The sequence below is a fragment of the Triturus cristatus genome, chromosome 2_1, assembly GCF_964204655.1.
Source record: "Triturus cristatus chromosome 2_1, aTriCri1.1, whole genome shotgun sequence".
NCBI lineage: Eukaryota > Metazoa > Chordata > Amphibia > Caudata > Salamandridae > Triturus > Triturus cristatus.
Genome location: NC_140581.1, coordinates 992,136,337 through 992,163,210, shown reverse-complemented (window position 1 = coordinate 992,163,210; position 26,874 = coordinate 992,136,337). Strand labels below are relative to the sequence as shown.

At 49.3% G+C, this 26,874-nt stretch overlaps 1 protein-coding gene across 2 annotated transcripts in view; it reads left to right on the top strand.

The window, feature by feature from the left end:
- Nucleotides 1-26,874, top strand: part of FOCAD (focadhesin) — a 1,730,079-nt gene that overhangs the window by 441,574 nt on the left and 1,261,631 nt on the right. For both annotated transcript variants that reach the window (XM_085634390.1, XM_085634400.1), the window contains exon 17: nucleotides 3,344-3,470. In XM_085634390.1, the coding sequence (XP_085490516.1) occupies nucleotides 3,344-3,470 (127 nt within the window). The remainder of the gene's footprint in view (nucleotides 1-3,343; nucleotides 3,471-26,874) is intronic.

Sequence of the window (26,874 nt, the reverse complement as noted above, 5' to 3'; positions counted from 1 at the left end):
CCTCGTGGGTTAGGTATCCAGCAGTCTGGTCCTACATGCCCTTTCACCTCCCCCTGGCCGCTACAGTCTCCAAGACCTCCTAATCTGACCCTTTACGATCATGGCCATCCAGTTGGTGACAGGATCTGCCATCACCTGCCCCACTGGCAGTCCATAACATCGGACAGATGGCTCTTGCAGATTATCAGAAGGGGTTACTCCCTCCCCTTCAAGACTTCCTCCATGCGATTATCTCACGGCTGATGGCTGGTCATTTGTCCTTGCCTTGCAAAGAAGTCATGGATTTCTTGGCCAAGGAAGCCATAGAAAATAGGCTGTGGTTGCTATTTCTGCTACTTTCTGGTCCCCCAGATAGGGCAAGGGCCTTCGTCCTATTCTAGCCCTTCGAGCCTTCAACTTCTTCCTCAAAAAGGAGAAATTCAAGATTCTCTTGCTACCTCAGGTCTTGTCTGCCCTGGCAGCGTTGGACTTGCAGGACGCTTTCCATATTCTCGTCCTGCCTGCCTACCGAAGTTATCTGCAGTTCACTGTGGGTCACAAGCACGTTCAGTTCACTGTGCCTTACCAATGCCCCAGGGATGTTTACAAAAGTAGAGGCGTGGTTGCAGCTCATCTGCGGAGATTAGCGGTTTTGATCTTCCCCTATCTCGACTGCTGGCTTTTTAAAAGCGGGCTCGCCCCAGACTGTCATCTCCCACCACCAGACTACGGCAAACCTCCTGTGCTCGTTGGGGTTCACTATCAACCTGCCAAAGTCACACCAGACTCCCTCTCAGATGCTCCCTTTCATCAGGGCTTTTTTGGACAGAGTGCAGTTTCGGTATTATCCTCTCCACTGGCTAGTCCAGGATAGTTCGGCTATGATACCGATATTTCAGCCTCTATCCTGGATTGCAGACAAGCAGATCCTGATGCTGTTGAGACTCATGGCCTCCTGCATCCTGTTTGTAACACATGCCTAGTGGCATATGCGGGCTCTGCAGTGGGACTTTCCATGGGCACAACATCATGGGAACCTCTCCAACATGGTCCGCAGTGGTGTCTAACAAACCGCGATTCAGTCAGGAGCAGACCCCTGTCCCTTCCCCAACCAGATCTCACAGTAGTGATAGATGCTTCACTCCTGGAATGGGACTTACCCCCGTTCATTGACTATAGTTCTTGACGGCAGAGCTCCACCGCTACATAGTGTGGTCGACTGAAGTGTGTATTTGCCAGCGACATGGACCCTCATATACCAGTTATTGTTGTTCCCAGGCAGGGAACATTCATAATCTGTTGCTCTGTACTTCTCCTCCTTGTTATTCTGTCTCTAGCCCTACTCTTTTTGCATACCTATCACTGTCTTTTGTAGTTCAGGCTGGACTAACTTCGTCTCAATCAAGTCCCACATTGCCTGACCACACATGCACAAATGATGATATTTATACTTCGCCTTAATGTTAGAGGCCTCAGTGTCCCAGTAAAATGCCTAGCACTTCTCTCCTTCCTTAGAGATGCCAAGTGTATCGTCTGTTTTTTGCAGGAGACCCACCTGCTTTGGGTGGACTGGAGACGGATTGACCACCAGTATTTTTCCTCTGGGATGGTTAAGAAGGCGGGGGTTGCAGCTCTCCTGGCAACACACTTTCCGGGACGGGTGACACAGGTTCTGGCAACACACTTTCCGGGACGGGTGACACAGGTTTATACCGATTTACCTGACAGGTTTTTGGCTTTGCGTATAGACCTGAGGAGGGCATGGATTCACTCTTGTAACTATTTATGCTCCCAATGACCATCAAGAAGCATTTATTAAGGACGTCCTGAGCTGAGTGCTAACTACACTGGGTGAGGATATTGTGGGTGAAGACTTTAAGATAGTAATGGATGTGCGGAGGGATAGGTCCACACCTAGGATGGGTCAAGTTGAAGACATCACCCCGGCTGCTAGACAGTGGCTGATGGATGTGGGTCTCACGGATGTATGGAGGCATACTCACCCAACAAATACAGAATGCACTTTTTTCTCCACTGCCCACCAAACGTACACATGCATCAACTTTTTTCTAACCTCTCCATGTATTACACAGGGTGTGTCGTCAGTGGATATTGGAGATGCAGCCCTTTCTGACCATTCTCCAGTAGCGCTTAATACCCCCACCACAATGGCCCGCCAGCCCCCATATCTGGTGACTCAATGTGAAGCTTCTCACATACGACCACATACTCATAGACATCTTGACAGCTATTGCCTCATTCTTACAGCTTAACGATACACCAGGTACCTCTGTTTCGACTCTGTGGAAAACCTTACAGGTTGGTACACTTGGCCACTTTATTGCTGTGGCCACACTTTAGAATAGTGGCAGGCGTGGGAAGCGGCTCCAATTAGAAAACCAGGTTAAAGATCTAGAAATCTCCTATATGTAGTCCAGTTTGCTTGTGACTCTTCGTCAGCTGACTGCAGTGCAAAACATCTTTTGTGAGTTGTCTTGTCCGCTTTATTTACAATCCTCTGACTGACCTCCTTAAATGACCCTCCCTCATAGTTATCATCACTGCATCAGCCATTTCCCTCCTCTCCAGCCAACCTCTGCTCTGAATGGTATAGTACTCTGACCTACCTTTCCCTTATATGTCATTTTAATGTCTTCTATTTTACCGTTGGTTTCATAGAACCTACTTTACTGCAATGCCCAAGCTTTATAGTTGAATAGATCACCTGAACCTACTCTACTGCAGTGTCCAAGCTTTATAGTTGAATAGATCACCACCCTGCCGATGGATGTAGGTGGGCTGTTGATGTACTGCATGTCTCTTTTAAGACAAATAAAAAGATCTCAAACTTAAATAGGAAACTTTAGGCCTGGCTAAAGGTTTATTTTGCCAGGTCGAAATGGCCGTTTAATACTGCACTACAGGCTGCAGTGGCAGGCCTGACATGTTTCAAAAGGCTACTTTAGTGGGTGGCACAATTAATGCTGCAGACCCACTAGTAGCATTTAATTTACAGGCCCCGGGTACATGTAGTACGATTTACTTGGGTCTTACACGTAAATTAAATGTACCAATTAGATGTAGGCCAATTGTACCATGTTTTAGGGAGAGCGCAAATGCTCTTTAGCACTGGTTAGTAGTGGTAAAGTGCACAGAGTCCTAAAGCCAACAAAAATTAATTCAGCAAAACAGGAGGAATGAAGGTAAAACGTTTGGGGGACTACCACTCAAGGCTGTCTGGTCTAGCAACTTCCTATACATCTGAAGACATTAACTTAAGAAAGAACACAGGAGTTGGAGCATGCCGTGCTCTGCAGTTATGGTTGAATCCGTGTACAGATGTGTTTTTTCTTTGTCTTCATAGGTCATATCAGCATGGAGCAGATATGTTGGCAGCTATTTCTCAAGTACTGAATGAATGCACAAAGCCTGACCAAGCCACACCCGCAGTGTTGGTTTTGCAAGGTCTACATGCCCTTTGCCAAGCTGAGGTTAGTAATATTTATTTTGGGATATTGTCAAAATACATCTGAGTCAACCGCTGAGCTGTAGGATTTAGGGGCAACGTTTCCTAATTTGTGCCTCCTGTTAATCACAAATGTTTTCTTTAAAACAAAGTCTTCAAGTTTATTGTATGAAAATTAAGAAAAACATTGTTTTTAGAGTTCCATATCATTATAAAAAAGAGACAGCATTATTAAAAAATATGAAATGTTAAAACTCTCTTTGTGTAATTACCAACTACAATCTTTTCTTAATTTGTAACGTCACCAATCATTGCCACAATAGGAGCTCATTAAATGATTTTAAAAAGACACAAGGACATCCAAAATATATGTGGATAAACTAAAGGGTTATACACTGTTCTTTGCACAATTATTTAGCTTCTATTTTAGGAGGATAAATATCATGGAAAAACAGCTCATTCGTAGATGAAGAAGTTGGCGGGGGCTGTTTGACCTCCAAGCATGCAATTGAGATGTCCCTTGACATGGTGAACATGGGATTGCGTCACACGTGGTTTGTGCAGGTCTTCCTCTGGTTCCTTCCTGGAAAAGCAGGCAGGATGCTAGATATGCCCTTCAATGACAAAGCAGGTTTCGGCAGTGAAGTTGATGAGGCATTCTGCTCCGTAAAGGCTGACACAAGAGTTCTAAAAACAGCCCTCCTTCACTCTTCCATTTGACTATCAGTACCAGTTCCCAAGAATCAACAGAGCTTTGGGTCATGGCGGCACCCTAGAAGAGGGTGATAGCAGACCTGTGGCACTACCCATGAGAACTTTTTTAGGATGAGACTATAAAACGTTGGCCCAGCCTGGCTGAGCAGGTCTCATTTGTTGCATGGGGACAGAATCCAGTGGAAAGATGCCAGTGGTGTATCCGGAAAATAGACCTTTTCATGACTGGGAGCAGCAGCAAATGGCTGCCTGGGAATCAGCATTGCTGGTGGGGGTGGGGGAGGTAACAAGATCTCTAAAGATTGGGAAGGTGAATTTCCCCGGTAGGTCTTCTGAACTGGATTATGTGGACAATGTGGTGACGCCAGATTGGTGAAGGTTTACGTAATTCCATGATTTGTTCCATATTTAATACTTCCACAGCCCAAATTTTACCCTACTAAGGTATTGATACTGACGCATACAAAGTTCATGTCAGAGATAGGTGTCTACTTCAGCTCCACCACACTGTCCTTTTGGGTGTTCCTAGATTGTCAATGTTTAAGATGCGATGAGTGCTGTATTCACTGAATGTAAAAAGGGCATTCAACTACTATATCAATAGGACTGATTTCTTAGCTGTCCTTCTCATAAACCAGAAGACATTGATTACTTGTATCAGCTTGACTTTATTGAAGATTTGTTTTGATACATAATATATTGGATGATTGTTGTCATGTAATCAACGTCACTCCTTCCATCTAAGTAGCAGTGTGTCTGAATAAGTGTAATGCACCTCTAGAAAGACTCATAGATGTAACAGCTTCCCTACCAGAACTGGTAAGTCCACTGTTCAAAAGCTGTAGATGGGGTGTTAATTGCAAATGTTGCTTTCCATGAGACTCTCAAAGTTGGAGACATATATAAGCAAATTGATGGTGGGGGCATTTCGTATAGGAGATCCCAGTATGTTTTTTCCTATTCAGACTATGACCCTTTAGCCTCCTGTGAGTGTTCCTGGTCCCTTTTGCTCCATTTTCCTTAAGATATCTTACACTTCTGAAATCATGTGAATAAGGTACAGGTTTGTGATAACTTACGCAGTACAAACACTTACTTTTTCCCTTCAGTGGCTGTAATATATGAGGAGTAGCACTTTGGGGCTGTACCATATGAGCCACAAACTTTCTTTTCAGTACCTCTGGTGCTTTATTCCTAGTTTCTTGTTGCCTGGTATGTGCCAGGGAAGAACAGAATAGGACAGTCCCCTGCTAATTGTACTACGCCTCCTGGCTGCTGTTGACATCCAGTCTTGTGCCTCCTCACCTGCAGTTATTGCCATTATTTTCGGGCCTGTATACTCTTTGCAAGTGGAATTCTGTAGTTTTAATCTGTATCACTTACTAATACCTTTGAGGATGTTTTTTCACTAAGGCTCTGAACAATTTTTAATAGAAAACGCACCTTCCTCATCTTCACAAACCTCTAGAAAGTTAAGGTTTACAGCTCTACGTTTATGTTAAAAATTTGTAAGCCGATTTGTCATAACGTGTTGCATTCCTATCTCGTGGTATGAGGGAAATCTCCTCCCATTGCTATTCCTGGATGTTTCCTTTTGAAACAATAAATACATGTTTCATTACTGTTTTTAATACTTTTCTTGCGCCCTGACAGATTAAAAGACTATGTAGGGGTTTGGCTTTTTACACCTCAACATTCCAGGATAGCCAACCTGTTAACTTGAGAAGTCTTTTCACAAATTAGAGGCAGATGGCCATCTCTCCTCGTCTGCAATATTGGCAATGCTGCTATCCCTCAGACTTCTCTTCTATCTATCCGAGCAGTCTTTTCAGGTTTTACTAGACTTCTTGTACTCTCTGCCACTCCAGCTCATCCATTTATGATGGATATTTCTGTCCGCAGGTTCCTCGCCTATAGAATATTCCTCAGGTGCCTAACTGGATCTGGAAGTTTTTCTTAATAGTGCTTCCAACAGCCCTGCTTTGGCTTTGTTCCACCACAGAAGTGATAGAGAGGCATATAAGTGCCACCCCTGCACATCGACGTCAGTTCCTTCTTTCCATTACTTCAAATGTGGATCTTGAGCTCTGACCCCTCTTTCATCTGTCTTTTTGACTCTTAAACGAAAACTAGCATGCAAGTGACAATGTCCCCGCCTAAAACTACAGGTTTCAAACTGTGTCGCAACTGCAGAAAACAGATGTTGGTAACAGACCTGTTCAAGGTGTACCTTTGGTGTTTGGGCTCAGGGCACGATTCCAAGTCGTGTGATGTGTGCTCCCACATGCACTAGAAGATGATCCCGGACCATGAAGCAAAGCTGTATGTTGCCAAATACAGGAAGAACCACGGTCCTCATATAAGTCGCGCTCCAAGTCGTGGTAGCACACCCACTCCCATTCCTGAGGTCTTTCCTGCAAGAGGTCTCTGTCACGGTTGAAGTCATCTGGTGAATCAAAGTCAAAAAGGAAACATAAGAAACTAGGCAGGACTCGACCTCATCTTCCTACTCTCTGCTGAAAAACAAGGCACTAGGGTATCAAGGTGTCACTCGAGCTTGCCCCTGATCTCTAGTTGAGGAGCCAATCCTGAGTTTCCCTGGTCAATAGCGACTACACAGCCGGTCAAGGCATGCCATCAGACCCAAAGGAGCTGCAGGCTCCTCCAGTCTTACATTACCGAAAGCGGATCCATCTTCTATGCTGTCTGAGCCCCTGGAACCTGTCTGGTTCTGCACTCACTCTGGAGCCAACTTCTATTCTAGCTCCAAGACCTACAGCACTCCCTCTTTCATCAACGCTGATACAGACGCTGCCGGCCCTAGAGGAGGATCCGGTGCTGACTTATTGCCTGACCCCAAACCGACTTCATCTAGACCCCAACCAAGGTCTCATTCTGCGCTTTCTGAATCCACTACAGAGCACATGGTTCCCATACAACTGGATTCGGATTCTGTACTTCAGTACTGTGGAGCCTTTGTCAGAGGCTCCATTATCTTTTTGGCCCTGACTCTGACCAGAGCTTGTCATCTCTTGGGGATGATATTAGTGAGGAGGGGAACAATTCACCCCCTCACTATGATGATGACCATCTTCATATGGACCTACAGGATGCCAGTGGGCTTGATACTTCCCTTGATGCAGGGTTTATTTAGCTTTTTGGGCCATCTACGGACTAAAGTGCTTCATTTGCTGTGGCAATTGAACATGCTGCTGAGGTCCGGGACCTACTAATTTCTTCTATTGACGTTAGATACATTTCCTTACAGAAGTTTTGCAAACATAGCCTGCATTCTTTGACCCCTTACTGACATTCAGTGAGGCCCTCCACGACACTTTGATGGTCACTTGGTCTAAGCCTTGCTTGTGGTCACCAGGGAATTGTCAGGTGGCCAGACATCACAGACTGGCACTTGGCGATCCTTATTTCTTTACGCAGTATCCTACCTTTGTGAATCTGTTGGTACAGGCTTCCAACAGTGACGTGAACCCGAATTCGTTTCCTTTGACCCCCCACCCTGGACAGGGAGTCAAAGAGGATTGAGTTATTTAGGAAACCAATATAATATTTTCTTTGGCTACCCTAGCCTTGAGGTCGTTTAATGCGGTTTGCCTATTAGGCTGCTATATGCACACACTCTGGGACATGGCCAGCAAGATCTTGTCAGCACTCCTGGAAGAATAGATAGCCCCTTTGGCTCTAACAATTCCGGATGGCCAAGATGGGGGTCAAATATGTGAACCGTACTGTCCTGGATACTACTAATTGCCTCTGGTGGGCAGTCAGCACTAGTGTTGTGTCTCATCACAATGTGTGGATGCGAACCACAGGTTTTTCAGGGATGTACAGGCATACCTTATGGATATGCTTTTCGATAACTCTTACCTATTCGGCGAGAAAGCTGATTCTGCCTTACAGCATGAAGAAGAGTCTGGCCATGCTACTCTTCTTGGGACTTTCTGCTCCTACCGGACAACTTCCTCACCAGTTTCATCCTTCTCGACGTTACTCTAGTAGGCGGCGGAGTTTGCATGGAGACAGCTTCAGTCTCTCCGACCTCACTGCTGTCATCCCAGCCCTTTTGTGGCCGCATTTATGGATCTGGCAGGCAACTTGCAGGTTACCAAAGGCATTGGTCCTCCCAGTTCCCTTCCCAATGCAACAGCCTCCAAACCATGTTATTTTACCCTTAGCGGCGCACATCCAATCTGGGAGAAAGGATCCTCTACTTTCTTCCAAGGTGCTGATCCATCATTTCTGATAAATGGGTCCTCCTTGTTCGTTCAACATGGCTATGCCCTCCCATTTCTTTCCACCCTGTCAAACCTTCCTCCCATATCAGAGAGGCTTTCTAACGATACCTATCCATGCTCCTGCAAGAAATGCCAGCTCTGCTTTCCAATGGAGCCATCAACAGGGTTCTAGACTTAGAAGTCAGGATGGGCTGTTACACTCATGATTTCCTCATGCCAAAGAAGGATGGAGGACTTTGGCTTATCCTAGATCTTTGCCAGCTGAATGACTTCCTAAGGAAAGACAAATTTAAAATGTTTGTATTAGCCCAGATTCTGTCTGCCAGGATCCAGACAATGGCATAGTGGCATTGTATCTACAGGACATGCATTTTCAGACATCCTTGCCGCTGTCCAACAAGCGTTACCTGCAGTCCAAGGTGTAGGCCAAGACCATTTTCAATTTTCCATGCTCTTCTTCGGCCTCACCAGTGCCCCTTCATTGTTCACGAAAGTGATGATTTTGGTCACTGTCAATCTTCAGAGATTGGGGCCACCAGTTTTCCCCTTTCTCGCTGACTGGCTGTTGAAGGCAGGCTCGCCACAGTCAGTCCAAGACCACCTTCAGAAGACAGCGAAGCTCTTGACATTGTTGGGTTCTTGATCAACAAGCTGAAGTCGCATCAGACTCCTTTGCTGAGGCTTCCCTTTATAGAAGGTGTCTTGGTCATGGTGCCATTCAGGACATTTCCTCCGTCACAAAAAGCTCAGGGCATTAGGGCTATGATCCTGATGTTTCAGCCTCGACCCTGAATATCTGTCATAGCTGGTATGAGGCTTCTAGGCCTGTTAGCCTCCTTCGTTCTACTTGTTAACTATGCCAGACAGCATATGCAAGCTCTACAGCGGAATCTGAAGACAAAGTGGGCCCAGCACCAAAGAAAGCTGTTGGATGATATCCAGGTTTCGGAGGAGACTGCACGCGGTCTGCAGTGGTGGCTGCTTGACCGCAGTTGGACCAACGGCAGACCCCTTTGCCTTCCCTACCTGGAGCTGATGGTGGTGATGGATGCATCACTGCTTGGTTGAGGAGGTCATCTGGGGGAGGTGGAGATTGGAGGACTGGTGCTCTGTGACGTGTAGTCCGCTCCATATCAATCTATTTTTGCGGGCCATTTGTCCCCCTCTGAAGGCCTTCCTGTCGTACATCGAAGGGAAGTTGGAACAAGTTGTCACCGACAACACTCCCACAGTGTGGTACTGCTACTAGCCGGGCCGATTGTGATCCTTCATCCTGTGCCAAGAGGCACTGCTCCTTTGGAGTTTGCTGAAGCTAATGGGCATCCCCCTTATCATAAACCACCTGTTGGGAGCCCTGAAAGGCAGGGCAGAGGAGCTCAGCTGATCGCACCCGATGGATTGCAGATGACGTTTGCATACCGCTGCATCTTTCATCAGTGAGGGAAACCCTTACTAGATCTGTTTGTTACAATTCAGAACACAAATTGTCAGGACTTTTGCACTTTCAAGGTCCTGCAAAAATTCTCTCTGGAAGACACATTCTGGCTGTAGTGGAACACTGGACTCCTGTAAACTTTTTCGCCTCTCCCTCAACTTCTGAAGAAGTCCAGGAATGACCGGCCCAATTCAAACCTTGTGGTTCCATAATGGGCCAGGAAAGTGTGGTACCTGGAACGTCTGGGTATGACCAACTGTCCTCCCCTCAGGCTACTACTTTGGAAGAATCTCCTGTTTCAGCAGCAGGGCAACGTTCTGCACCTAAAACTACAATCTACACCTCGATGCGTGGAGATTGAGGAAGCAGTTGACTGCATTCAATCTTTCACCTAAGGTAGTGAATGTCATCCATGGTGCCAGGTGTCCTTCTACTGAGTGCATCTGAAAGAAACACGTTAGTTAGATTCCTCACCTTAGAATATCCCCAGGCGTCAGACTGGATCCGGAAGATTTTTCGTCAGCAATACCCCTTGCGCGTCGCTAGGCGTCGTCTGCGGCTCCGCGTCCGTCATCGGCGTCGTGTGCCGGGATGACGTCGTCGGAGTACTTAGACGCCGCCCTCGCGCGCTGACGTCAGTTCTTCTTTTTTCCGCGCCAGTAAGCGCAGATCCGGGAGAGCTACCCCTTTAGTCAATTTTTGACTAACTTTTTGATCCTTTTTGATCCTGTCAATCAACACCGGTGCCGGTAGGATGCCTGGGTTTGAAGCCTGTACGGACTGTAACCGATTGATGTCGGTTACGGACCATCACCGCCGGTGTCTGTACTGCTTGGGCCTCGACCACGACGCGGAGTCGTGCTCGGACTGTAAAGCCCTGACCTCGAAGGCTAGACGGGAGCGGTCCCGTAAGCTTCTCGAGATTCGCCACTCGGCTCCGCGCGCCTCTCGATCCAGGTCCAGGAAGAGGTCCAAGGATCGGTCGCGGAGCCGCAGCCGACGTCACCATCGGTCGTCGGGATCCAAGTCTTCGGGTAAGTCGAAGCATTCCAAGAAGTCCAAGAGGCGACATCGCTCTTCGGACTCCCCTCGCCGGTCGCTCGACTAGGCCGAGGGTCAGGGTGGTTCCACCCCCGCGGCTCCGGCGGAGCCGCAGGCGCCGCGCCCGTCCCCATACCCTCCGGTCCCTGGGACTAACGCGACGCCGGCGGAAGTCAGTGCCTTCTTCTCGGCCATGAGGAACCTGGCTCCGCCGTCGGCGCCCGCTGGTGCGCCTTCGGGCCCCGCGGACCCGACTGGGCTGCCTTGCCTGCCGGTGGCTCCGGCCCCGGCGCCGTTGACGGCTCCGGCCTCGACGCCGCAAGCGCCCGAGGGACCCGTTCTCGAGTCCCCGTCGACGCCTTTCGACCTCGTCACGCCTCCTCCGCCGGCGTCGACACCGGTACCACCCCCGACGCCGACGTCGACTCCGCTCGACGTCGAGCCCCGGTTCAGTCCCACTCTGGGCCCGGCGCCGGTCCAGCGCCGATGGACGCCGAGATCGACGCCGCTAGAGACGCATTATGTCTACCGCCCGGCTACGTTACTTTCTCCTCTATACCAGGAGTCGGATGATGGGGACAACTGGGAGGGATCTGAGGATCCTATGGCCGTTCAGGCTCAACTGTCCCAGGACTGGGCAGATGAACTGGGGGAGGCCAGTGGCCTGGATACCTCTCCAGACACTGGATTTGTCTCTCCTCCGACTGTGGCTTCGGAGGAGGGCGCTGCTTTCTCTGTGGTGCTGCGCAAGGCGGCCGCAGCCCTTGGGCTCGAGCTGCCTGCCGTGATGTGAGGCCTATAGTCCTTACTGAGGTGCTTCAGTCTGCAGCAAGCTCCACTGAGCCTCTGCTGCAATTCAATGAGGCCCTCATTGACGTTCTACAGGGCACCTGGTCCAAGCCCTCCACAGTTCCTCCTGTGGACCGGAACGTCGCCAGGCGCCACCGCCCTGCTCCGGGCGACCCCAGTTTCCTGTCCCAACACCCTACCCCTGAGAGCCTGGTTATCCAGGCCTCCACCTCCCAATCCTCTTTCCCGACCGCCCCGCCGGACCGGGATTCCAAGAGACTAGAACAGTTTGGCAAGAAGCTGTTCTCTTCCCTTAGTTTGGGCCTGCGGTCTTTGAACACCGCTTGTCTCTTGGACCATTATTCCCACTCTCTGTGGGATGCGGTGGAGGACGCGCTGCCCCTGTGTCCGGAGGAGGTTCGGACACGACTTACCCAGGCTCTGGCCGATGGGAGGGATGCCGCGCGACATGCTATACGTTGTGGGCTTGACACCACGGACTCGCTGGGTAGGGCCATTTCTACCACAGTGGCGCTTAGACGTCACGCCTGGCTGCGGTCCACGTCATTTTCGGGCGATGTCCAGAGCACTCTCTGTTTGGCGAGAAAGCGGACAGTGCGCTGAACCGCTTTAAGGACTCCCGGGCTACGGCCAAGTCCTTGGGCCTCTCGGCCCCGCGGTCGCAATCTTCCGCTTTTCGCCCCTTTCGTGGCCAAGGAAGGGGTGCCTCCTCACGTGCGCCTAGCCACCAGCCGCAGAACCAACCTGCGCGCGGACGTGGTTTCCGCCGAGGCGGTTCTGGAGGACGACGAGGTCAGCCCACATCCACCCCGGCAGCATCCGCCTCAAAGCCTTCCTAGTCCGAGCTTTCAGGCCCATTCCACGCCAGTGGGCGGCAGAGTTCGCCATCACCTGCTCCACTGGCGGTCCATCACATCGGACAGGTGGGTGCTGCAAATCGTCCGAAGGGGCTACTCCCTCCCCTTCGAGACGACCCCTCCAGCCATGCCACCGCAGCACCACCGTATCTCGGGGGATCATTTGAATCTTCTCCACGAGGAAGTTTCGGCCCTCTTAGCCAAGGGGGCCGTCGAGCGCGTTCCGAGTCCAGAAGTGGGTCGTGGTTGTTATTCCCACTACTTTCTGGTTCCCAAGAAGGGCAAAGGGGGCCTGCGCCCTATCTTGGACCTCCGGAACGTCAATGCCTTCCTCCGGAAGGAAAGGTTCAAGATGTTAACTTTGGCTCAGGTTCTAGCTACCCTAGACCCTGGAGACTGGATGGTAGCGTTGGACTTGCAGGACGCATATTTCCACATCCCCGTCCTGCCGGCCCACCGGCGTTACCTGCGGTTCACGGTGGGCCAAGAGCACTTTCAGTTTACCGTGCTCCCCTTCGGCCTCACCAGTGCCCCTCGGGTGTTCACGAAAGTGATGGCGGTGGTCGCAGCTCATCTGCGCAGATCAGGGGTTCCAGTCTTCTCCTATCTCGACGACTGGTTGTTGAAGGCGGGCTCGCCCCAGGCAGTCGTCTCCCACCTCCAGACTACGGCGGATCTCCTGCATTTGCTGGGGTTTTCCATCAACATGCCGAAGTCACACCTGAGTCCCTCTCAGAAGCTCCTTTTCATCAGAGCGGTTCTCGATTCGGCGCAGTTCCGGGTCTATCCTCCGGAACAGCGGGTCCGGGATATACAGGCCCTGATTCCCATCTTTCGGCCTCTATCCTGGGTTTCGGTCAGGCTAGTGTTGCGGCTTCTGGGGCTGATGGCCTCCTGCATCCTACTAGTGCATCACGCCAGGCGGCGCATGCGGGCTCTGCAGTGGGACCTGAAGTTTCAGTGGGCCCAGCATCACGGAAACCTGTCCGACCATGTCTTGATCTCGGAGGGCACTGCACAGCAGTTGCAGTGGTGGCTCACGGACCGCGATTGGGTCTTGGGCAGAAGCCTCTCCCTTCCCCAACCGGAGCATGTCGTAGTGACGGATGCGTCCCTCCTGGGATGGGGTGGCCATATGGGAGAGGCGGAGATCAGAGGCCTCTGGTCTCCGGCGGAGTCTCGTCTCCACATCAACCTGTTGGAGTTGAGAGCGATCCGGCTTGCACTGAAAGCCTTCCTTCCCTCTGTCAGGGGCAGTGTCGTGCAGGTGTTCACGGACAACACCACCGCCATGTGGTATTGCAACAAACAGGGCGGGGTGGGGTCGTGGACCCTTTGTCAGGAGGCTCTACGCCTCTGGACGTGGCTGGAACACCAGGGCGTCACCCTAGTGGTTCAACATCTGGCGGGCTCTCTGAACGCCAGAGCAGACGAACTCAGCCGACGGTGCATGATGGATCACGAATGGCGTCTGAACTCCGAAGTGGCGCAAGGTCTCTTTCAGCAGTGGGGAGAGCCTTGGTTAGATCTATTCGCCACCGAAGAGAACGCGCAATGTCAGCAGTTCTGCGCGTTGGAATTTCCAAGGCGGCACTCGCTCGGCGACGCTTTTCGTCACGAGTGGAGTTGCGGTCTGCTGTACGCCTTTCCGCCTATACCACTTCTGCCCAGAGTGCTGAAGAAGATCAGGCACGACCGGGCCCAAGTCATCTTGGTGGCTCCGGATTGGGCACGAAGGTACTGGTATCCCGAGCTACTCAGTATGTTGACCGATCCTCCGATACGTCTGCCCCTTCGGGAGGATCTTCTGTCGCAGCAGCAGGGGACGGTCCTCCACCCGAACCTGTCCAGCCTCCACCTCCATGCGTTGAGATTGAGCGGCGGCAGTTGATGCCATTTGACTTGCCTCCTGAAGTCTGTGATATCATTCTGGCAGCCAGGCGTCCCTCCACAAAGACGGTATACGCCTGCCGGTGGAACAAATTTGTGGCATGGTGCACTGCAAAGGCTGTGGATCCCCTTTCTGCCCCTCTTTCTGAGGTTCTCCTCTTTCTTCTTTCTTTGGCCCGGCAGGGCTCTGCCCTGGGCACCCTGAAAGGTTATCTTGCTGCCATCTCTGCCTTCTTACGGCTTCCTGATCAGCCTTCTCTTTTCAAGTCCCCTGTAGTTACACGCTTTCTAAAAGGCATTACTCACACGTTCCCTCCTGTCCCTTTTGTAATGCCTCAGTGGGACTTGAATCTTGTCTTGACATTCCTGATGTGCGCTCCCTTCGAGCCACTTCATAATTGTCCTCTTCGTCTTCTGACTCTTAAGACTGCTTTTCTGGTAGCCATCACCTCGGCTAGACGGGTGAGTGAGCTCCAAGCTTTATCTTCAAAGCCTCCTTTTCTGTCTGTTTATCCGGACAAGGTTGTCCTTCGGCCTCGTCCCTCCTTTCTTCCGAAAGTGGTGACTCCATTTCATCTTGGGCAGTCTGTCACCTTGCCCACCTTCTTTCCGCCTCCGCATCCTTCCAAAGAGGAAGAGAGGCTCCACCGTCTGGATCCAAAACATGCGCTCTCCTTTTATTTGGACCGCACTAAGCAGTTCCGGGTGGACAACCAACTTTTCGTTGGATACGTGGGTGCTAAGAAGGGGAAAGCTGTGCACAAACGGACCATCTCTCGGTGGGTCGTTTTGTGCATCAAAATTTGTTACTCCTTGGCAAAAAAGGACCCTCCTGTTGGGCTGCGCGCCCATTCTACTCGGGCCACAGCGGCTACTACTGCTTTGGGACGGGGTGTCCCTTTGCAGGACATCTGTCAGGCGGCAACGTGGGCTTCGCTACACACGTTTGCCAGGCATTATTGCCTTGACAGCCAAGTCCGGAGGGATGGCTTCTTTGGCCGTTCTGTCCTCCAGGACTTTCTGGTGTGATCTTGGTTCGCAGACCCACCACCGGGGATGGTATTGCTTGGGTATCTATTCTAAGGTGAGGAATCTAACTAACGTGTTTCTTTCAGATGAACAAGTTACTTACCTTCGTTAACGATGTATCTGTAAGAAACATTAGTTAGTTAGATTCCTCACCGACCCACCCATCCTCCCCGTTCTGCGAACTGACATCTAGGGTTAAGGTTATCCTTTTCAGGGCCCTAGTATTATTTGGCACCAGTGTCGGTATCTTGCATGGCTCTGCGTTCCTGGCGCGGAAGGCTATGTACAAGAACTGACGTCAGCGCGCGAGGGCGGCGTCTAAGTGCTCCGACGACGTCATCCCGGCGCACGACGCCGACGACGGACGCTGAGCCGCAGACGACGCCTAGCGACGCGCAAGGGGTATTGCTGACGAAAAATCTTCCGGATCCAGTCTGACGCCTGGGGATATTCTAAGGTGAGGAATCTAACTAACTAATGTTTCTTACAGATACATCGTTACCGAAGGTAAGTAACTTGTTCATTAACACGAGGGGCTCGAACAAATCTGTAGCCTGGTATGGAGTCCGTAAGACAGACCTCTTGCAAGGTAAACTGTTGGATGCTATTGGCTGTCTTGTGGTTGGCCCAGCAAGACCTTGCACTGGGCATTATTAAAGGTTGTCAGCCACATGGCCTTTTTACTTTTGCCAGACCGCCCTTCGTTAAATCACCTGTTTTGATTCAGGTTTGACACACGTTTCCTCCCAAACCATTGTGATGCCACAGTGGGACCTTAACTTGGTGCTGAAATTTCTCAAGCGTACTCCTTTCGAGCTGATGCATATATTCTGACCTTAAAAACTATCTTCCTCTTTGCGGTCACTTCAGCTTGTCAAGTGAGCAACTCGGGCTCTATTGGTACAACTGCCCTAACATAACTTTTTTCCAGAGAAACTGGTTCTTAGGACTATGACTGCCTTCTTGCTAAAAGTTGTGCCTTAGTTCCATGTTGGGCATTCCATCACTCTCCCAGCATTCTTTGCCCCACCTCAGCCCTCAAAAAAGAAGGCGAGGCTCCATCAGTTGAACCCTAAAAAGGTTTGAGCTTTTATATTGATTGTACCAAGGAACATCAGGTGGACAATCAGATTTTTGTGGTGTTCTTTGGGTCGAAGAAAGGGAAGTTACTGCAGAAAAGAACTCAGTTGAGGTGGATAGTTCTCTGCATTAAGATTGGCCAAAGTGCAGCTCCTGAAGGTCCTAGAGCCACTTCGTCCTACCACCACTGCGTTGGCAAGTGAAGTGCCTGTCCGTGACATCTGTCAGGCTGGGATGTGGGTGTCCGTGCATATGTTCACGAAGCACTACTGCCTTGCGAACCAGGTGCGACGTGAAATCGGTTGCTGGACTTGGCCTTTGGGGTAGTGTGCAGGTACATAGTTCGTCAATGGAACTCCTCCTTTGGCCCACTTCATAGTAGATGGTGGGCTGACGTGCAAACTTGGGCAACTGCTGAATGGGAGGCGCTACGTGCTGAAGATTACAGGGGGATAGGCAGACGACCGTTGGCTGACTTGTATGGTGAGGTGGGCACTAGTTATTTTTAGAACTGGACCAGTAGCATGAACCCCACCCAAAACGTGTGGCCTCTTACCCTGTTTAGTGCTAGCGGCAGCAACGCCTACAACCTGGGGACTGACTTGGGGGTATGCTTGAAGGAACTATTGCACCAGTTGGCCACTGGAGATGTTGCCGGGTAGACCGCTGATGCCCACCGCTGTACCTGTGCCGCCCAAGTTCTGGCCCCTTGCTCTCAGGAACATTATAGACCGCAGAGTATGTGGAGATCAATGATTGGTGCCTACACCATACTGGGTAGAGTTTAGTTCATTGGTTCAACTGTTTATTTTTGCTCTTAATGCAGTTGTGACAAACTAAGCCTGGGCTGCCAGGCAATGTACTGTTACAGATGTATAATGCTTATTTGGAACTGTGCATTGTTCTTGCTCAATTGGCTGTCTATAAAGTGCATTATTGACGCTGATGGAATGTATTCAAAACCAATAAATATAATTACATTTTTTTTTTAAAGGGTCCGATGGGAAGGGCATTTTGCTCATTCATTCCTGCAAGTCTTTTCGATCTGAGCCCACTCCACAGAACCTCCATTGTGTGGAATTTCCGCCTTGGGATCTGTTCTAAAGGGGGGGGGAGTCTCTGGTTAGAAATAACCATCAGAGAACAAGTTACTTACCATCAGTAACACTCTTTTTAGTGGATACTCTGTGTAACAGCAGATTTCTCACTGCCTTCCTAACTCCCAACTCTTTGGAGTGGTCTCCTTTTACTATCTTAAATGGTCCGAAATTAAAGATCTGCACACCGGTACCTCTAATTGTGTTGTGCTCCGTGTCCGACAGTGCGGAAAGAGTCAAGCAAGAAACTGGCATTGACGCAGTGGGGTTTATATGCTGCATGGGACCTTTCTGACACCTGAGGAATATTCTAAAGCTGAGGAATGTGCGGTTGGATTGAATAGCCATCAAAAATAAGGTGTCTGGAGCTGTGTAGTTTGTTTGTCTCAGATCACCTCTCCTGTAGGTCTTATACTCCTGCTCTCACCCTCCCAGTTGTGAAGGTAGGTCTTGACTGTCACGGTTGCTGCCTGTTTAGATCCGGCAGAGACCACATTTTGATTGGTATTTCCCCAGTGTCTCTTCACTTGCCTTCTGTTTCCTTTTTCCCTCTGTTGAGACATTGATGAAGGGGTGGATTGTTATTGTTCATGGTGAAATTAGTTTATAGTCATAAACAAGTTTTGGAGTATTGTGGGGTTGCTTGTCCAGGTTGCAGTCTTTGAGATTCAATTCCAATAATTTACTAAAAACAAATCCCATTAGTCTCAAAGAACCGACCTCAATTTATGTGTTGAGAGGGAAGCAATTATTTCCTGTGAGCTATGTTAAAATGTGCAAAATACAATTAGGTGCATCAAGGAAAAGGCATCTAATTTAACCAAAGGGCATAGTGATACAGCATTCCTATTATTAACAGTCGTATTAATAATCTTAGTTAGTATCAATTTCCGCCCAATCAGTTGTGGAAGTTGGGCAAGCATTATTTTAATCACCCAGCTCCACTTTCCTTGAATGAATTTTCTTTAGATATGTTGTAGTTGGCCAGACTGTTTTGTGTTGATTAAATGGCAGTAATAAAGAAGTTCATTTAGCAACTCCTTCCTAGCAAAAGGTCAGTGCAGTTTCTAGAGTAGCCCTGTCTTCACCCCCCTCACTTCAGTATTTAGTTCTCTTTCATCCAGGAATATCAGCAATACACGCCCACTCTCTGGGAAAACAATATCAACCTCTATCTTGTGCGAATTTGAGGCCTGGAGTATCCAAAATGGATCCCACAGACTCCATTACTTTGGATCACAGACAAACAACATGCATGTATCACACGGGCCATACACATAAACACACACAAAATGCAATCCGGGTGTTACCACTAAGAGCTGGAACAGTGTATAAAAGTTTTACATTTACGTCACATAAACCTCCCATCTTAGCACTACCCCACTACATAAACATTGATTCTCCGCCACTGACCGATTGTCATCCAGAGGTGTCAGAATGAACATGTTACATAAAAAAAAGATAACAATTATGAGTGACTGCAATACAGTGTGTTAGCAGGAAGAGCCTTGGAAAGTAGCAAAAAACTTCCACTGTGATTTATTCGAAAACAATATGCCACCCTAAATTAAACGGTGCGCTTTCAGCTGTGTATGGGGCCGAGTGAGAAACAGAAACATACAATAAACATGAAATGACAGCCATATTTTCAAAGATGGAGCTGAGGCCTAACTGAGACCTAGTTTAGTCTAAGCCAGAAAAACAAATTAAAACACATCATAACTATTTTGTTTTGATTGCAATAGCTCCATGTTAATACACATTCCATAATTCAAATGTGGAACTAATTACTCACCAGTGTGGATTCACAAAACAGGGTACTCTGCCACCGCCGCTCTATGTGCTAAATTAATGATCGAAACAGTTGTCCACTGTTAGTCCATGAGGGCTCGCTTGGTGCACACCTCCTGCTCACAACACAAGTTCAGAACCTTGCTTATGTCAATACCTCTTATGCTTTTCACCTTCTCGGAGGAGGGTGCTCTGATTATTTGGCAATGGCCAGCAGGGTAAGTCTCATGCGAGCTGTCCCTCTTTAATTTGTTCCTAAAGATGCCGCCTGTAGCCCCTTAAAAAAAACAGTGGACCTGGAAACTATGCATGCATTTAGTGAGGGATGCAGAGGTGGGCTCTTATTACTCTGACTGAGACACAATTACGACACAGAGAACAAAAGAAACATGATTTGGAGACCTTAATTCATAAACTTGAGTGATAACATAAAAATGGCTGCCTCCAAAAGACATATAGGACCTTCAGAAAGTCTAGAAATGAGCTTGAACACTTACTGTCAGGCGAGGCAGCATTCAAAATGTTCTCTACTAAACAATAGTATTGTGAGCAAGGTGACATGGTCGTCCGATTATTGGCTTACAAATTCCAAAAGATACAGTTGCTTAATTATATTATGATGATAGGGGCCTCCCCTGAAACACAACAGTAAACATTTGCAAAGCATTTCACTAATATTACAAATCCCTACACACTTTCCAAGGACTGGATGTTTCCCTTATTGTATCACGATGAAGATTCCAGAGCCCAACTAGAGACTCCTTTAGACGGCTCCGGAATCAGAGCGGCAATACAAAGCCTACCCCATTAGTGGTCTCCTGGCTTCAGATACTTTCTAGAATTCTCATCAGGACCTCCTGATTGATGCCATGGCAAGACAAAAGCGTTGAAGTATTTTCTACACACGAAACGGGTGACGAAAACAATGATTGAGTGTGGTCTGACTTTACTCTTAAAAGCAGATAAAGATCTGGTGGATCGAGGCTCCTACAGGCCTCTGCAACGCTGCTAATCAATTACTTTATAATATCTACCAAAATATTAGTCCCACATCTTAATCATTTCTAGCCTACTCTAATATCACTGGGGATTCATTAGGGAAAGACTAACCTGAGACAGTTTTGCTTTGCCGTCAGTTTATTACATATAGTTGAGCATGGCCTAATACTCCTGTCCTAAGACGGCAATTGACCAAGTTGAAATTCTATTTCTGATCCGCCTTCTCAACAAAACATACGTTGGCCAAAACAGGAAAACCTATATCATTTGGAACTACGTATGGAAATCGACAAAAAAATAAAATAAATGTATGTGCTGTGGGTATCCACTTAACTAGGGGAATTAAACTGGCTTGACTGCTTCCTCACTCCCCAACCCCGCCCCCCCTTTTTCGCCTAGACGTTAGAGCTTAGTGTGGGTGCAATCTCTTCTAACCCTACATCGAAGGTAACAACTGTAGTGTCTTGCGCTATTTTATGACTGAATCCTTTTGGTTCCTAACTGAATCCGTAGAGCTGTTATGTAGGGTTCAGAGCGCAATGCCATGAAAGCTTGTTTTAGAATAATGAGTTTGCAGTTATACGCAGCAGAATAAAGACTTGAAATACTAAGCATCTTGTGTGGCGTGATCATTAGCGGGTACCCAGGCTGGGAAGCCGCTATAATAATGAATAAAGGCCATCATAAATTTGCAGTTTTAGCAGACACTATGCCCTGTTTTTTAAATGATCCAGAGGACTCTCTTCGTCAGGAGACCTTTACGACAGCAATGGGTAAAATGACTTGCACATGATCCTGGCTGTCAGGGGCTCACTCGCATGTGTTGGGAGGTGCCACACAACGCCCTCACTGAGGTTATAGAGGTCCACTTTTGGAAATGTCAATTCTATGGAAATGTTGGCAGTGACTATCCATAATATGCGTAGTAAATTTGAGAGGGTGGGGGCCTCATTTGTCAATTATATAAGAAATTACCCCGCGCCTCATGCAGCAGTTCCTGTTTGTAAATTATATTATGAGGCAGTTAAGATTGGCAAAGATGTCCCATCACCCTTGAGGTCAAAGACGCGATGTTACTTTTATGGCCTTCTGCCAAAAAGGGTATAGTAGCAATCTTTGTTAAATGTTGCGAACTGTGTTATCTGTAAAACGTAATAATGGTAGCCGATATGTATACTGCTATCGAATGAAATATGACACTAATTATTCTTGTCGTGAATAAGGTTGTTTTTTAAAAAAATAACGTTTTCCTATGAAATGGAATAAAATTAAATGTTCCGATTACTCTTCATGGTTCACCTGTTTTTTTAATTTAAAAACAATTGTTGCAGGCATATGGCTGCCACGTTTAGATGAAGTAATGCTTTTTTTTTTGTAGCTCATCATTGGAATAAAAATAGTTGAAGCAAAAAATAAATTCACACCAGCTTGCTAGAACTACTACTGGGCTTGTCAATGCTTGTTTTTTTCTTGTAGTATTTCTTTTGTAATATGTAGATGCCTGTGAACAACAAAAAAACTAGTGGTTCCTCTGTGAAATTCTGTAAACTAAAACTTTCTTTTGTTACGTGTAAAGATCCGGTGCCTTACTTTTTAGCCGAACTTTGCTGCTTAGTTGGATGTTTGGTTGCTATGTTGGTGCTGCGTGGGTGAAGTTTATGATAATGTCACTTGTGTGGCCAAAGCATGGCGTTGATTGTAATAAAGGCCGGTGGTCTGCGGAATGTGCGTTTTCTTGTACTTTGACGTTACGTCGCGAGCATATATTTTAAGTGTTAGTCCGCACAGTGGCCGAGAAAGGGTTCCGGAGACTCGAATGCAGTAAAGAAACGCCCCCGGCCTCCTATTGGCTGTTGCAAGATAGCCGTGATTGCGATAGAGTTGTGACTGGTGCCACTGCACCGGCTGCTTCACCAGTGATATCTTCCCACCTGAGTGCACAGACTGTGATCATAGATCCTCGTCACTATCAACAGAGGCAACATCACATCCTCACCTTACCCCTAAGTGGGAATCGCAACACAACAGGTGGTGAAACGGAGAAAAACAAACTAACGAAGCAAAACCCAAAGACGCCGATACTAATAAACGGCACCGAGTATGTGATATTACTTTGATTTTTTTTCCTTCGTTTTTTTCGCTATTAAACTCTTTCCTCGTGCTCGGCGACGAGAGCTTTTCCTGTCGGGCTCTTCGCAGCTGCCTTATATCACCTGTCAGTCACAAATTGTAATCAGAAAGAAATTGGTCTGCGTTGTCGCAGAACGTGACCCCACATGTCTGAGAACTCGGAACTCTTTGAGGTTGAAGGCATCTGAAGAAATGTTTGGAATTTCCTGGCACCATACCCCTAATGTAATGCACACGTCGTGGAGCTGGAAAAAAGGCGCACCACTATTCTGATGAAAAGCATACGTGTACACAGAGGTTTGCAGGATAGATGGGTGTGTGTTTTTCACTTGTGTTAATTATACCTGTCAGTAGCACTGGCCCCGTGCAATCTTCATTCAAACTTGACCGGCAATGACCTTGATTTAAATGCCTCTGCAACAGCACGTTTTAGCAGATCCAAAGCATCTCTCACCTACCCTGAGCCAAGAAATGTTTGCCATTATCAGGATCACCCGAGAAGTCCACATACCATGCATCTTTCCAAGACATAAAGGTGTTCGTTTTTGAGTCCCACAGCCTGATCACCTCTAGGGTGTGAAATCTTGGCTGCATTAGAGAAGCTGTGAGTAGAACCAGGTGTTCTGCTATGAAGTGTGGCGAATATCTGAAGGCTCTGATGTAACACATGATAAAAGGGGTCTGTTCTCTGTTCTAATTGAGTGCTAATGCTAGCTCTGTGGACAGATACCTGAAGTTAGAAACCGGGCGCGCGCCGGTCTAAGGAACATAGCGCGCTCGTCATATGCTTGTGATTTTGGAGGGAGGTGGGTCTTCAAGTTAGCACATCAGTGTATTCCAGTGGATCTTGGGCTGATTAGATGTTATCATTATAGTGTGGATTAGATTGTAACCTGTTGATATAATGGTTTAGTTTGTTTTTTCATTTTCTATAATTTGAAGTTGATTGTCCGTATTGATTTTAACAGACTTTATTAAAAATAGATGCTTTTCGGTCGCAGAAGAATATGAACTTCTAGGTGTGTTATGTTTTGCATGTGTAACACCCGTAATGTCCCTTGGCAGTCCTGCCAGAACAACATCCCCGCCCCTTTAAGCTGCTAACTGGCCCAGAGGCTTGTCCACATTCCAGCCTGTCCAGAGTTCTTAATCTTCTTAGCTAAGTCTGCAGTGAATAAATTAATACATCTGATAGAGACTACTAGCCACAGATTCCTTAACGTAGAATTATCCCCAGTCGTGAGACTGGATCCGGATTTTTTTTTGCCACAGCATCTCTGCTCGCCGGGGGCGGTACCACGCGACCCCGCCCTGATGTCGTCTGCGGATGTGACATCAGCGAGGTCACATAAGTCCCACCCCGGCGCGCTAACGTCAGTTTCCTTCTTTTCCGCGTGCAACGCGGATCCGGAGTGAGTTCCCTTGACCTGTTTTCAGGCCTCTTTTAACACCTTTGCGTTGGTAACAGTGTGCAATGCCTTTGGGTTTCAAGACGTGTGCTTCTTGTGCGCGTCAGATGTCGGCGACGGACCCTCACCCTATTTGTATGTGGTGTTTGGGTGAGCACCATGATTCTACGGACTGCGAAGCTTGTCAGCATCTCAAGCCGAAGTCCCGGTGGGAGCGCCGGATGAATTTGCTTTCGGCCCGCTTGTCCAGATCGGTCTCGTCACAGCGTCCGTCTCCTACCTTGGAAGGGTCCAGAAGCCGCAGATTCTGGCTGCGGCATCGTCCTTCCCTGAGGCCCCATGGGCGTCGCTCGCCCGCCAGTAAGTCCTGCAGCTTGCCACCGAGGCCCTGTCCTCCTTCTGCAGAGGGCGCTGGTTCCTCTCAGGACGTGTGCCCTCGCCCGTCGCCACCCTATCTGCCGTTTCCTGGCATTGGGGTGACAAGGGCCCAAATGAAGGCCTACGCTATGGTTCTGCAGGCTTCTTTGGGCCCCCCTCCTCTTCTTGAGACGTCCGAGGATCCCTCGCCATGCGCGGGACCTTCTGCGGACTCGCCGGCGGCGACCAACGACTTCGGCTTCAGAATTTGGAGGTGTGGCGTCATCGAGGTGCGGCCCTAAGTGGCTCCCCTCTTTGACTCACGGCGTCCCTGCCTCAACGCAAAACCCCACGGGGTTCCCTGTGGTGTCGGAGGAGGTCGCCGGGACTCACGGCTGGTCCCCGAATCCCACTCGGTCCTCTGGGCAGGCGGCTGTCTTACCGGAGGCCGAGCCGACGCCTGTCCGGCATAGACGGCTTTCCTCCCTGGCTGTGGCGCGGGTGGAGGCCGGGACCCGGGGCGCTCCCCGAGCCCCTCTCGGTCCTCTGCGCAGGCGGCTGCCTCGTCGGAGGTCGAGCCGGCGCCTTTTCGGCATCGTTCATTGGCTGCTTCGGCTCCGACCCCGCCCCCTTCTCCGATGAGGCACGTGGTGTTGGAGGTTGACTCAGCACACGATCGGGGACACACCGGTGCCCGTGGCAGACGTCCCGGCGCCGTCCCGACGCCGGATCGTCGACTCTTCTCCGGATGTCCCTTCCTCTCCGGAGGATTGTCGTCTCCTTGAATCCTCTTCACCGGAGACTGGACGCCCCATCGTTGCATTTTCCCCGGCGGCTTCTAGGGCAGGTTCTATGCCGTCTCTGCATCCACAGCCCCCGGACCCGCTCTTCCACACCTTTCAGTTGACTGCCCCTCAGGCTTCTCCGCCTTCCCCCAAGACCCCTCAGGCCGCTCACTCGTCCATGGGTCTTCCATCCTACAGGGGCTGGCCTTTTCTTCCTCCAGCAGGACAAGGGGGTGGTCGGCTTAGTTTGCAGCCTTCACCCACGGAAGAGTTGCTTATCCCCCACGACGCCCTACGGAGGCGAGTGTAGCCTTTGTCCGGGCCATCTCCACGGTCACCGGCATTTTGCAACCCGGTCGCTCCCCTCCCAACGGACCACTTGTTGGAGGTTCTCCACCAGGGCTCTGGTGGAGGGGAGCCGCTTCTCCCATTTGAAGCTTCGCTCCACAACTCTTCTCGGGGCCTGGGGGCGTTCTGCTAAAGGGGATCCGGTGCCTCAGCCGCTCCTTCACCGCCACCGTCCTGCCCCGCACGATCCAGTCTGCCTTTTTTTCCACCCATCTGCCCAAGGCCCTGTCCTGCAGACTGCTTTTCCTTCCTTGCCTTCGGTGTTGCTCCCTCTGTCACGGGAGGCCCGGTGGTTGGACTCCTGGGGGCGTAAAATTTTTGCTTCCACTAGTGCTGCTCTGCGCACGCTCAACACATTTTGTTTGTTGGCCAGGGCTACTTCCGACCTGTGGAATTCCGTGGAGTCCCTTCTGTCTCGTACCTCCCACGAAGGTGCCCGCGCTGATCTGTGGCAACATGTGCGGGATGGTCGGGAGTTAGCTGCATTTATTCTCCGTTCGGCCATGGATGTCTCTGATTCTCTCGCCCGCGCTATGGCGAGCTCTGTGGCCCTCCGCCACCATGCTTGGTTGCGGGATAGCGTCTTTCCGGAGAATATTCGGGAGCATCTTGTTGACCTGCCTTTTGATGGCATTATGTTGTTTAACACCCACGCGAACTCCGCTATTCAACGACTCCTTGCGGGGCTCCGTCCTCCTCCGCCTCCGTAAGCTTTGGCTTGTCGGTCCTCAGGTGTCTTCTGGGAGGCATATATCCCACCTTTCTCTTTGGGGCGTTGTGTTTCTGTTGGCCCGTCTGTGTGCTGTGTGTGGCTTGGAATGCCTTCAGGGTCCTTAAGTTGGCCCCTCTTTTCTTTTGGCTGCTGGTTCAGCCCTTCAGCTTTTGTGGTGAGTGATTTTTGGCTGTTAGTGAAGCCGCATAGGTCCTCAGGTTGGACTATCTGTGTATTTTTTGGCTGATTGGTAAGCCGCCTGTAGGGTTATCCACAGGTCTTTTATGTTCTTGACCTCTGCTGCGGGTTTCCCTATGAGGTATTCTCCTGTTTTGTTTGGCGACGTGTCATACCCTAGGTGGGGTACGTGTTGGCTATTGTATAGCTCTGTCCTAAACTGGGAGGGTGTGGATACCTTCTCGGTTTCCTCGTATTTTCCTGGCGTCACTGTATACCGCTTGGTGCGGTCTTTATTTTTCTTCCGCCTTAGCGCAGCTTGCGCTGCTCCAGGTTCTGTCCCGCTCAGTATCCGATGGTGTTTCTATCCTTCTTCTACAGGGCTTGCCTGTCGTCCATTTTGCCCCTTGTTCCTGCGGGATATCTGTTTCTGTGCGTTTTGCCTTCCCTCTTCAGCCTCTGGATCGCCAGACCGACTTTTGTCATGCCGTCTACGGCGTCGTGTCTTGGTGTTT